The sequence below is a fragment of the Rhincodon typus genome, chromosome 28 (genome assembly GCF_021869965.1).
Source record: "Rhincodon typus isolate 14 chromosome 28, sRhiTyp1.1, whole genome shotgun sequence".
Classification (NCBI taxonomy): domain Eukaryota; kingdom Metazoa; phylum Chordata; class Chondrichthyes; order Orectolobiformes; family Rhincodontidae; genus Rhincodon; species Rhincodon typus.
In genome coordinates, this window is record NC_063359.1 from 4,412,665 (window position 1) to 4,426,206 (window position 13,542).

The 13,542-nt window shown below is 39.0% G+C and overlaps 1 protein-coding gene across 2 annotated transcripts in view; it reads right to left on the reverse strand.

Moving 5' to 3' along the window:
- Positions 1-13,542, reverse strand: part of LOC125486404 — a 53,972-nt gene that overhangs the window by 19,153 nt on the left and 21,277 nt on the right. For both annotated transcript variants that reach the window (XM_048613825.1, XM_048613826.1), the window contains 4 exons: positions 12,658-12,774; positions 11,124-11,238; positions 9,443-9,490; positions 2,605-2,658 (listed from right to left, as the gene is read on the reverse strand). In XM_048613825.1, coding sequence (XP_048469782.1) covers positions 2,605-2,658; positions 9,443-9,490; positions 11,124-11,238; positions 12,658-12,774 — 334 coding nt within the window. The remainder of the gene's footprint in view (positions 1-2,604; positions 2,659-9,442; positions 9,491-11,123; positions 11,239-12,657; positions 12,775-13,542) is intronic.

Genomic DNA, 13,542 nt, shown 5'->3' on the forward strand with positions numbered 1-13,542 from the left:
AGCCTCCAAACAGCATCCCACCCATACCCAGCCTATCCTCGTAAACCATATTTACCATGGCTAATCCACCTAGCTTGCATATTCCTGGGCACTATGGGGCAATTTAGCATGGCCAATCCACTAACATACACATTTTTGGACTGTGGGAGGAAACTGACCATATATATTCTATCAAGTCTGCTGTTTACCCTTTACCCCACTCCTTCCAAAATCATGGTAGGTTTTCATCTATCTTACCTTCCTTTCCATTAATTACCATATTCGTTACCTTGTCCTCTGCCATATACAGCAAGTGCCAGCTGCCTACACAGCAAACACACTGCTACACATGTATTCAATCAAATCGCCATGTTTGAAATTGGGTAGGGCCAGTCAGGTGATGGGGGTGCAATGCCCATCAGGGGTTTAAGTACCATTAGTCAGGGGCACAGTCCATGCACAGTCTAGAGGCATAGTCACAGTCAGCTGAGGAAGCACTGTCAGGGAATCTGTCCGACTGCAGCTCGGGGAATGGTCAACAGCTGTTCTGTAGGGCCAGCAGCGGCAGTCAGGCAGACTGCATGTCATCAGTTGGGGAGCTGCACAGACAGTGATTGGGGTCAGGTCAGCCTTGTTCGGGTACTACTCTTTGAAGTTGGTCAGAGGTCTGGGGTGAATATAATCCAGGTTTCCATTTATTGGTTGTTAAGGAGTTTGCAAGGAGGGGCGGGGGTGCTATTGGATTAGATGGGTGGATCACTGACAAAAGGGGCAGCTGACTCAAGGCTGGGGTTGGTGAGGAGAATAGGCATTTGTGGAAGTGGGAACAAGGATGGTGATGGTGGAAAGCTCAAGGCATATAGAGGATATGTGGAACAGCATCAAAGACTGTGGGGGAATAGGCGGTTATTGGCAGCGACCACCACCATAGACCACAGGGAGCACTGAGGAGCACAGTTGGTATCATTAAGGTGTAATGCCTGGATTCAAAGGAAGGCAGGATAGTTGGATGTGAAGTTCAATGTGATGGGTCTCCAGATTGGGGGGATTGGGTGAAAATTGGCTGTCAGAGTAGAGCAAAGCAATGGGGACACATGGCGATGCAGAGCCCAATGCTAATGGTATCCACAGTAAGCTGCACCCCCTGCCATTAGTTGCTATTTTCAAGACGTGCAATGAAACTGAAAAATGATTTAGACAATGTTTTGAGGATGGTACACTGGATCCGAAACCTTAACTCTGCCAAACCTGCTGAGCTTTTCCAGCAACTTCAGTTTTTGTTTCTGATTTATAGCATCCGCAGTTCTTTTGGAATTTTTTTTAGACAATGTCCACATTGGGGGAGAGTGAATGTCAATTTGGGCAGTGTGTGATTTATGCCTGCTGGACAGTAGGACATTGAAGGGGCAAATACATAAATCATGAGTTTGCAAACTCCAACCACAATTTGTTTGCAAAGATTTCTTCACACATGTGCAAACACATGCAAAGTGAACATGCTTATGTGTCAAATGTTGGTCATAGGCAGATTGCACCATGCCACTCGTGCTAGCCAAAGTAATGTTGTTATCTTAATGGTACAGACCTTAGTGAAAATAACTTAAGAAAAGGTGAATACTGGTCAACACATCATTTATAGAACATCTAAGGGTAATGAGGGAGGAGGGGAACACTGTTATATAATAAGATATGTAAGTATGATGATTGACTCTAATGAATGCAATAGAGAGTAGAATGGTTGATGTGTGTCTGGGATAGGAACAGGGTCAGATCACAGCAGGCACTCCCTTTTGGAAGTAATGTGTCGATCACTCAGCTGGTATGACGCCTTCATCAAGTCGGCGCTCGTTCTGAGACCAAAGCAATTATTGAACAGGCCTCTGAAGGTCTGCTTCTGCATCTTGGAACAGTATGGAGTGGACCTTCAATACAGCCCATGCAGAGTGTGCTACATCAATCTGGACTGTACAAGTGGAGGCAAGGCGATGTGACTGATGCTAACTAGCCCAGAGATTGGGAGCAATCATCTGAGAAGATGATTGAGGTCTCTGAGCTACAGGAAGCTCTTCTTGTGGGAGACATGTTATACATGTGGACAATTAGCATTTATATTTCCACATAACTCATCACTTTAATCAAACAACGTAGATTTCACATTGAGTGATTTCACATTCACATTGTTCACAGACCATTTCTGGTAATATCAGATCCTTATTCACCATGTTGGAATCCTCTGCAAGAAACTTACGACATTTTTGCATTAACATTACCTTTTTTAAATGTATACTTCTGAAAAATCATTTTGTACCTTTAAAGATCTTTCAGCCTCCTGCTTACCTGGCCTTTGTTAAACTGTTAAATTTCAACATTTTTTGTTCCTTTGCTATACTGTCCTTTTTCTCTCATCATAGGGTCATGATCTCTGTAACTGTTTAGAGCTCTTTAGAGCTACAAAGGTTTATATTATAGATACTTTTAAAAAATGAAATACTCCATGGCCTGTAGGTCTTTTCATGACATGCCATCTGCTGAATGGTTCTACAGAAGATAAATGACTCACAATCACAACCATTCAAAACAATAAGTAGATAAAGTACAATTGCTTTCCACTACCGTTGTATTTACCTGTTCAAGATGTTCGGGTTTTACAATTATATCCATCTGTTGGTACGTTTGATCCTTCGAGAGCAAAAGAACAATATTTCAGAATTGGGAAATTTGGGTCTGGTAAAATTAATATTAATATAAAAACATTCATATCTGGTCTTCACACTGGATTATAGGATATATTTATTAGTAAATAAAGCAGTGTAAACTGATTTCTATTTTTGTAGAAAAGGTCTTGATTTGTGTTCATCATTTATTTCCTACACACATAAAAAATTCCCATACCATCTATATTTGAATCAGAATATGTTAACTTCTCGCTTCTTCATCTATAAAATCACATTTTGATGGAACACTAAGGGGTACTCTGATATTTCATCTTTCAAACGGCAGTGTACTGAGTATTAGTTTGACAATAGAAGGTATCATGGCTGAGCCCAAACATCTCACACTATTTTAAACAAGTTACAACTAAAATAGAAAGTGCACTGAGGTTCAGATCACACATTGTAATAACAATCTCAATAGCACAAAAAAAAGGTTTCAGAGCCAAACATCCACAAAAGAAACAATGAACTTGAGTAGCAGATATTTTATACAGCCTGTTTCATATTTGAAAATTTTACATGGAAAGGATCCATTTGGCTTATTTTATGCCTGTATCAGCTGTCTGAAAGTGCTACATATTCAGTCCTATACATTGCTCTATTCCCCAAAACATTTAAAACGTTTTCAATTGTTTGCTTACTTTCACTCTGAAAGTAATTTGCATTCTCATGTTAAGAGGAGTACCCATATTCCAACAGCTATCTTGATCAAAAGATCTAAATAGTCCAACAAGAGTTGGATAAAATTATTTAAATGATAAAACAATACTTGCTTCAGTATTTTAGTCAGAGACGGAATGTCAGAAAAGAGGGAACTTTTTGTGAAGAAATTCAGCCATGAAAATGATATTAGAAGAAGCTAGAGTTAAGATTGAAATGACTGATGTCACATTGTAACAAGGAGATACGTTTGTCTCTTAGGATAGTGATGCTGAGGTCAGAAGAATACAAATAGCCTAAAATAATTTTGTGAAGTTGAAAGATGTATCAGCAATGAAAACTAGAACTTGAAACAAGGAAAAGGTCATAAGATGCTAGATAGTTTCTAATTTCCTAAATACAATAAGGAAGACAATAAGTAAAGACCTGTGGCAGAAAAAGAGGCCTTTAAAACAGGATAGTAAGACATATGCTTAAAATTCATGAACAGACCATAACAGAAATGAAAGAGTGCTTGAAACTGCAAGACCAAAAAGAAACCTAAAAAGTGACATGCAGCAAAGAAAATGTCAATAATTTGACTATTTGATTAGAGCTGAAAAGCTCTCTTCTGGACGGCAGAGTGACTAGCTTTCTCTGATTGGGTCACTGGTCTTGTGTGTTTGGTGGTTTGCTGCTGGATGCCCTTTGCCCCACGTTCCTGAGACAGCAACAAGAGATTGCTGGTGACTCTTTTTGCCAAAAAAAGTTTTCATGCAGTAAGCAGTTCCTCACTAGAGCATTGGAGAGAGCAGACAGAGATCAATAAGGCATATATTGTAAATAAACAAAATGTGGATTGTTGCAAATTTCCCGGTTCTGTATAGAATTTGAATTTATTTACAGAAAGCACAACTGCAGCTCCCCCAACCTACCTCTACTGTTTTACCAGCACTGACTATTCAGCCACTTTTTTTCCTGCATTCCATAATTTCCCTCATCTCTTTGCACCCCACCACCCCCACCCTAGAGTTGGTAACCTGGAGTTAAGGGCACAGAAAGAAGGATCGACCTGGGCATGCTTGGATGTTAGATGTCAGAGAGGTTGCAGATAAACGAGAGTGAATGTGTGAGGATGACGCAAGACAGATGAACATGACATACCATGATAGCAGATCTCCTTGTAGGAGTAGCTGCAATCAGGACCTGAAGAAACTCCCATAATTGAATGTGCAGGAAGGACATTAGGAATCGTAGGCTATATTCAGGTTAGTTAATTGGTTTATTGACCTTGACCCTGGACACAACAAAGCCATATCCTGCAAAGACATTCTTGTGAATATCTTTGGAATTGTGCCAAAAGCTGTCCCTCAGTCTAACTGAGCAGGCCTCTGATACAGTACACTCGGCTTCATATAGTCAATGTCTAAGACATCAGAAATGATGTCACAATGATTAACAGCTTTGGACTCAAGACTGACTCTGGAGTCCATGTGGTCTCAAGGTATCAGATATATCACTTGGAAAAAGAATTGAAAATAGCAAGAATATGCTCTGTGCAGGGATTTCAGTGGCTATCATGAAACAGTGTTAGCAAAACAACTGTCTAAAATCTGAAGGAGTGGGCCTCTGGTTGATGTTGACAGACTATATGAAAAGCTAGTCAACCCTTCCTTCCCCATCGACCTCTCACAGATATGCATCTTTTTACCTGACAGTATTAGTAGGAATGATCACTGCAGTCCTTTTGGAAATACAGTCTTATCTTCACACTGAGGACACCATTCACTGGGGAGAGCAGCAGCAGAACTGAAGTTCTGTAACCTCAGTTTGTAACCTCATGGTATAACATAACCATCAGTCTACCATTACTGCAATGGCAAGACAGCAACACTAGTTCAGTGAGGAGTGCAACAGACAGCATGCCAGGAGCAGCAGCTTGCTTTCCTAACTAAAATGAGATGCTAACCCAGTGAAGCAACAACACATGCATACTAGAAAGAGAATACAGCATGCAACAGAGTCAGTTAAGCAGTCCCAGAATCAATGGATCAGATTGAAGTTTTGCATTTCTGCAACATCTGTTCTATGAAGGACAATGGGCAACTGAACAAATGGAGGATAAGGCTCAATTAGCATTCTATAATAGTGCATCACAGTATATCAGTGCAGAGGATAAGGCTGACATATTTGGAGTCATGTTCAGTCAAGAACAAGAATGCCAGTAGATCACCCACATCAATTACGCCTCATTACAGGAAAGATGTGGAAGTGTTGGAAAAGGTGCAGAGGAGATTTACCAGGATGTTGCCTGGAATGGAGGGAAAGTCTTATGAGGAAAGGTTGAGAGAGCTAGGGCTTTTCTCTTTAGAATGACGAAGGATGAGAGGTCACTTGATAAAGGTGTACAAAATGATCAGAGGTATAGATAGAGTCGACAGCCAGAGACTTTTTCCTAGGGTGGAGGTAGCTATTACGAGGGGGCATAGTTTTAAAGTGAGTGGAGGTAGATATAGGGGAGACGTCAGAGGTAGGTTCTTTACTCAGAGAGCGGTTGGGGTGTGGAATGCATTGCCGGAGTTGGTAGTGGAGTCGGCCTCATTAGGGGCATTTAAGCGGCTATTAGATAGGCATATGGATGATAGTATAAGGTAGGGGTGGAGGTTAGATAGACCTTAGGATTAGGGTAAAAGTTCGGCACAACATTGTGGGCCGAAGGGCCTGTACTGTGCTGTACTGTTCTTTGTTCTATCAAATTGTTTGAGGTTTCTGGATCATATATGCCAGTTTTCAAACAACTCGATTCACTCCACAAGTGATCAAGAAATGGTTGAGTGCACTGGCTAATGGCCTAGACAACATGGCTGTCGCATTAAGATCCATGGTCCATAATTAGCCACACCCTAGTTAAGCAGTTCCTGTACAGCTACAATACTGACATCAACCTGATTTTTGTGGAAAATTTCAAGCTATGTCCTGTCCACAAAATGCAGGACAAGCTCTGGCTAAGAGATCTCAGTTCAAGAACAGGTTATGTCCTTGGTATAATACAGACCTCCCATTTCAAACATGTTTTAAATATCAGACTAGTTTCTATTGATATCAGGAAGGTACTATTTTGGGCCATCTGCTTTGCATTATATATTTTTTTAATTCATAGAGTTTGGATATCATTGGCAATCTCAGTAAAGGCAAAGTCTCCATAGGGCCACACTCTCATTAGAGAGCAACGACTGGTGGTGGCTTAACCTGAGGATCACCATGTCTCAGGTGAGAGGAAAAGTTGAGAAAGAGACTCCTTCATGGTAACCTCAGCTGGGAGTTGAACACACACTGTTGGTGTATCTGCATTTCAAACCAGCTGTACAACCGAGTTAACCAACATCCAACAAGCTCAGTGTTTTATTGCCCAACCTTAATTGCCCTTGGAGAAGATTGTGATGAGCTGCCTTCTTGAAGTGTTGAAGTTCATTTCAACAGTTCTGATGCAACTGAGTGATTTATCAGACCACTTCAAATGGCATTTCTGAGGATCTGGAGGCCAAATGGGGTAGAGACAGTAGTTTCCTTTCCTGAAGGATATTAGGGAATTAGTTAGGTTTTTATAATAATCTGATATTTTCATGGTTGCCACTATTGAGATGAGTTATTTAATCCAGATTTAATCAAAATTATAATTCCCAAATGCATGCGTAAATTATTATAATAAGCAAGCAGAATGACGTTATTGCACATTTCAGTCATATTTGGAGCCATCCAAATTTCTACACTCAATGTTTCATTCTTTCCTCACCTTTCGAGTTTTCCCACTCATAAATCATCTAAAAATTGGCAGCTCTGAGGACCAAATTCAGTGCTACTCTGATCATCTGGTAGGGTATCTAAGTTCGAAATTTCTCCACAGTATTGAGGCTATATTAAACGATCATTTGTACGTGACGTGAATGCTGACTGATCACATTACTAAGCACCTGTCTTGTTTCTGTTGTTCCCCACATAGGATTATCAGAACAAGGTCCAAAGGATCCAGCCACAGCAGGGTTATCATCACTCTGGCTGTGGTGCAACAAAGGGTCAGAGGAAATGAGGGAGATCACATACATCCGATGCTCAGGCCAAGCAGCAACCTCTAGAAGCCGTCTCCATATTAAGTAGTAGCAGCTGAAGGTCCCTCAGGTGTGGAGGCAGTACAGGAGGCCCAGAGTCTATTATCCTAGATGCCATTTCCTCCAAATGATTAAGGTCCAATGCTGCCACAGACTGAGGATGTCTCAGGATACTGTCAAAAATCTGTGTCATCTGCTGCAACATGACATGGACCTGGACGGATGGGAGGGCCATCAAGGTGATAGCTGCACTGAACTTTTGTGTAACTGGCTGGTTCCACTGAGGACCTATGTGAGATCACTCAATCCTCAACCCACAAATGCATCAAGGCTGTTACTGATATAATATGCGACAGATCTCGTTTCCACATGCAACCACAGCAGTAAGTTTTGCCAGGATAGCTGGCTGCCCGGAGCTGCGTGGGCTGTAAATGAAAATCCCCGTAACTCTGCATTTACCATTATTAATCAATCTAAACTGCACATCCCTGGACACCATAGGGCAATTTAGCACAGCCAATCCACCTAACCTGCAGATCTTTGCACATGCATTATGAAGGCTGTTCATGACTGACAGCGACTGACTTGATACGCATATGAACTTTAAATATGACACTAGCCAGGGAATGCCCTAGTCCTAGCAGTGAGTGCAAGGTAGCATGAGACTAACATCAGATAGGTGTGGTGAATACATAAAGAGGTGAACAGTTGAGAGTTGTGTGACAGATCTTATGCAAAGTAACCCTCCATGAAACAGCACAAAAATCAACATAGCTGACTTTTGGTAAAATTCAGCCCCAAAGCTCCATGTGAACATTTTTCAGTCTAGGTTAGGTAATGATAGATGCATGTTGATAGACGAAAGAGAATACTGCATGTGAGCAGTCTCCAAAAACTCTTCAGCAAGGTTACATTATAAACTGTCCACAATGTACCTCACATTCAGGTATACCTCACACTCATTTTAATTTCTGAAGATTGTAAAAAAATTTAAAAGCAAGAGGACACAGCCACTAAAATATGTACTGGAGAGTACAGAACAGGAAAAAGATTCACCCTAAATCTAAGTGGGATAAATTCTGAAGACTAGAGAAGCTCAAACTTTCCAGAACAAAAAGATAGCAGTTAAGGAAGGCAACCTCACCCGAATAAATATCACTTCAAATTAGGATGGGAAACTAGAATCATTGTATATCAATTTATCTTCAGTAGTTACAACAATATTGCATGACAGTTCACAGTCTTCTGCAGCTTACAGATGCACATTACTGCATTTTTATATCTACTTACATGGTGCTACACAATCCACAATCTAAGTGACCAGCAATACTGTCTACACAGGAGAACAAAATTTCAAAGCTGGCAAACTATAAATAATTCATACAGCTTAAAAAAAGTCATAATCTCATACATCAAGTAAATCTCCTTTCTAATCTCTTTCTCGATGTCAAAATACTCTGAATGCAAATAAAAACGATATCCACATAAAATATATCCGTATTTTCAAATTATTTGTATATTAGAAATAGTGAAAATCAGAAGTTTAACTAGCACTAAATTATAATGGTCATTGATGGGCCTGACATATTTTCTAACCATTCTTTGGTACATTCATTGATATGACCGAAGGAGACTGTCTGTAACAGAAAACTTGCCTCAGAATTTTTATTTTCACTGATCAATAATCTGCGTGTGCAAGGTCCCATAGATTGTATAAATGCTGCAATTATGGGATTTGGAAAAGGTAAAGCTGCTAGTGCAAAACATGTTATTTTTTCACTTCTTTCATTCTTGCACATTTAAACTGAAGTTCATAAAAACACATATTGTTTCAGTTGATAAACGTAAATTAGTTTTCTTAGCAAACTCTGTCTAATTTAAAAACCAGTAGCACACTGTTTTTATTTCGGCTGAATGTTTGATGTAATATTCTACCATGTCCAATGAATTTTCTCAGACTCTGATATAAGAAATATAATAATCACAGGCTATGCAAGCACTTACCAAGGTTTCCTCCAAATCTTCAGCCCCTCCTTTAGATCTTTGATTCACCTGACGTGTAGAAACAGCATAATTTAGTGTGTTATATCCGCATATATTTTATATATATATATGTACATACATTTTACACATATATACACACACATACATTTTACACATATATACACACACAATTTATATATTTAGTATACAGTGACATAGCTAAGAAAAGCTGCATAACATGTGGCTCTTCTGACCTTTCCTGAATTTAATTTCTCAAGGGGTAATTTGTGACTTGTAAAAACTTTAGAAGAAGAAAGAGAACACTGAAATTTGTCCTATATCCCAATAATGGACAGCAATTGTGGTTTACTCTAGCTGTAATTCCTTTTCTGATCCAACTAAATGTCATTTAAAAAAGAAACACTGTAGAATAATTACAAAAGAACTGAAGCAATTGCAACCTGATTTGGATCAATAAATCAAAGTAATTAAACATGCTTTTTGTTGTTTTTTGACCAGTTACTGTGATCAAAAAGATAATTAAATTTGGTATTAGGATTCACATAGTCAACTGCATCTCCTATTGTACTGTTCACAGTCTTGTCTGCAAGGAGCAGCATGATTGAGAGAGCAATCGATTATTGGGCATAGATCTACTGGGTAGTGTGTCTCAGGGGATAATGCAATCTCCACTCTCTTATTCCACATTTGATCATCTTTTGTCTGAAAAAGCAGTTTTGAATTTCTATTCTAAGCTTTTTCCTTTACTAATCTTATCCCTTACTTTATTTCCTAAATAGTATCCTGGGTTAACATTTTCTTTACTTTTACTATCATATGAGGCTTTACAAAGTTATTTCTTAAATTCCTTTCTTGAACCTACAACCAGAGTTGCTGCAATCTTTTTTGATAACTAATGCTCATGACATTGGGAATGAGTTTTGTGGTTCATTTTGTAAACTTTAGTGCAAGAATATCTCTTGTTTCTTGGCAACCAGAACTGGATGCAGTGTTCATGTTTCAGGGAGGCCTGCCTCCCCACCGCATCACATGCTAGTGGATGAATTACCCTCAAACTATGTGACCATGTGTTTCTATTGTGGAAAGAGATACCTATAGCCCTTTGTGGACTTGGCTCCTTATGTATATTTATATATTAATATTGCACTGATCGAATTAGGTTGGCATCATCGGCAAACTTTACCACTGCTTACTGAGTTTCTGAATGAGTCATCTATGAAAATTACAAACAATAAACAACTTACACAGTATTTTCCCCTCTCACTGATCCAGCTCCTACAATGAATACACATTGTTTCCTAATCTTCAACTGGTTATTAGGCTTGCAACTTTGAAGTTAATAATCTTTCATATAGAACTCTGTGAAAAGTATTTTTGAAGCCGAGGTACACCACACTGTACAGATACATTTAAGGTGGAGACAAGCACAAGTGTGAAGGGAGTAGAGGGTTACATTGAAGAATTTAGATGAGGACAGATGTGTGAAGGTTTGAGTGAAGCATAACTATATCAAGCGTTACTTGGGCCAAATGTCCTGCTTCTGTATTTTGTACTCTATGTATATAAGGGATTACCACAGTCCAGTTGGGAGAAAGGTAGAAAAAATATTGTGAGTGATGGGCTTTGGGGCGGGGGGGAATGGTTTGTATTGGTGGGTGGAAGTGGCAGACAGTCATCTCACCTGTTGATGGATGGTCACTGTTGGGCTCAGATAGTCATTTTCCAAAATCAAACCTTCCTTTTCTTCCATTGCAAATTCGTCAAAAGTTTGATCTTTAGTATTTGAATTTTCAGCTCTAGAAAGAAATATTTTTATATCTACATTTAAACTAATTTCCGCTATTAACACATTTCCCATGTTGTTCATAAATTATGCATCAAACTGTAATAACATATTGACCTGTCCTATTTGCCTGCTAAATTTCCCATACAGTTTTTCTCTCTCCGCGCAACTGTATCGAAACCGTCACAGGAACATGCAATCCTTGTCTAAGCAACTACTCATCAGGAGGTGTTGCATTCAGTTTTGGACCCTGCTGTTCAGGAAGGATATACTGGCCTTGAAGTGAGTGTAGCACAAGCTCACCAGAATTATATTTGGCTTAAAAGGTTTAAATGATAAGGACTGGTTGGTGAACTGTGTATTAATTCCCTTGAGTACAGAAGGTGAGGGGAAATCTAATCAAAGTTTATATAAAGTTAAAAACGGTAAAAATGGAGAAAATATTTCCTCTGGTAGGAGATCAAAAACAAGGAGACATTCTTAAAATTAGGACTAGACTATTTAAAAACTAAATCAGAAAGCTCCTTTTCGCACAGAATGTAGTGGAATTCTAGAACTTTCTCTCCAAAAAGATATAGATTCTGTGACTAGATACAGAGATACAAGGGCTAAAAGGGACAATGGGGTTTTGGTAAAGGGACATGAGTGATGTTTTGTTTTATTCTTTTCCTTAAAAGAGCCAAAGCACTCAGGCATGCTTTTCACATAGCGTGCCTTTGTCCTGGCAGCCACAGTGGCTGCCTCAGTACTGTTTCAGGGGAAGGGGTGGGCTTGACTCCCATTAACACCTGCCCTCCTGAAATAAAAATCAGAACATCTCAAGCACTTTCTCCCGAGTTGAGTTTGCAAAGTTGAGAATTTTCTCAGCTCTACATTATTGACTCTAGAGTGGAAATTCAGACCTGTGTAACAGCTTGTGCCATCTCAGTTGCTGATTCCTTTCTTCACCCAAGATAAGGCCATATGATTTACCAGGTAATTACTGATTCTAAATCATTATAATCTGGAGAAGAGTATAATCTGCAGAAGATTAATTTTCCCTTTTTACCCCAGAGATACCAACTGAAGTACTTTAATTGTCTTTCTACTGAATTTAGAATAACAAGTGCAAAATGGATCTTTCTATTCTGAATGGCTCGAAGGTGGACCAGAAAATATACTTTCTGAACCACTGGAGGAATAAATAAATAAAAAAGTTCAGTTCTGGTACATTAAAGCCTGTGTTTACAGTTTTGCTTTACAAGGCCTAACTTTTTATTTATAAGTTATTTACTTCAAGTAAATAAATCAAAATACTCAAACTTAATGACCAAGGACAATGTGGATTTTTATGCAGCAATAGTGTCATTATGGCCAATACAGTTCAACATTAAAGTTCTGATGAAATAATGAAAGCATCCACACCCATATATTTGCATAAATATGACATTACCGTTCCAAAGCCCAAGAGAAGAATTCATCTTTTTGATTTACATCCACTTGCGTTTTACTGTTATCGTCTGTACATCTGGTGGTTTGCAGAGAACAACTCTCCTCTTCATCTGCAAACCTGAGATGCAGAAAATACATATAACTTCTACGCCAAGCATTATATTAAATATACTAGATCCAATTAAAGGCATGCAGGAGACCAAACAGCATTACTTCCTATATTGTTAACAGGACAACATTTCTGATTTTCAAAATAATTTTGATGAATGTGGTGCATTGTGAAAGACTAAAAGCATTTACCAGGAGTGTATGAGGAACTTGATTTCTTTGATGACATTGGTTATTTTCCTGATCCATGCAGTGTTAAAAATATTCTCACGCCAAAACTCTCAATAGGGTGCAACATGTCTGGTTTGAATTGGTATGGTGCCTGGAGCTACCGTTCCAGAGTTAAGGTTTTTTTCTAAAGTCAATTTTTGGTAAACAAACAAACATGACAGACTCAGAGATAGTAGGAACTGCAGATGCTGGAGAATCTGAGATAACAAGGTGTAGAGCTGGATGAACACAGCAGGCCAAGCAACATCAGAGAAGCCGGAAAGCTGACGTTTCCGGCCTAGACCGAAGAAGGATCTAGGCTCAAAACATCAGCTTTCCTGCTCCTCTGATGCTGCTTGGCCTGCTGTATTCATCCAGCTCTACACCTTGTTAACATGACAGACTCTGCTGGCTATATATATTGGAGCTTTAAATGTTAAAATTATAATTTATTCAATAAACTTAAGAAGGCATGTTAAATTAAGTAAGATAAAAAGAACAGCAAAACAGGAAGAGAGAGCAGTTTCTCATCTTAAAAGGTTTACTTCATTAAACGCTTTGAATTTTA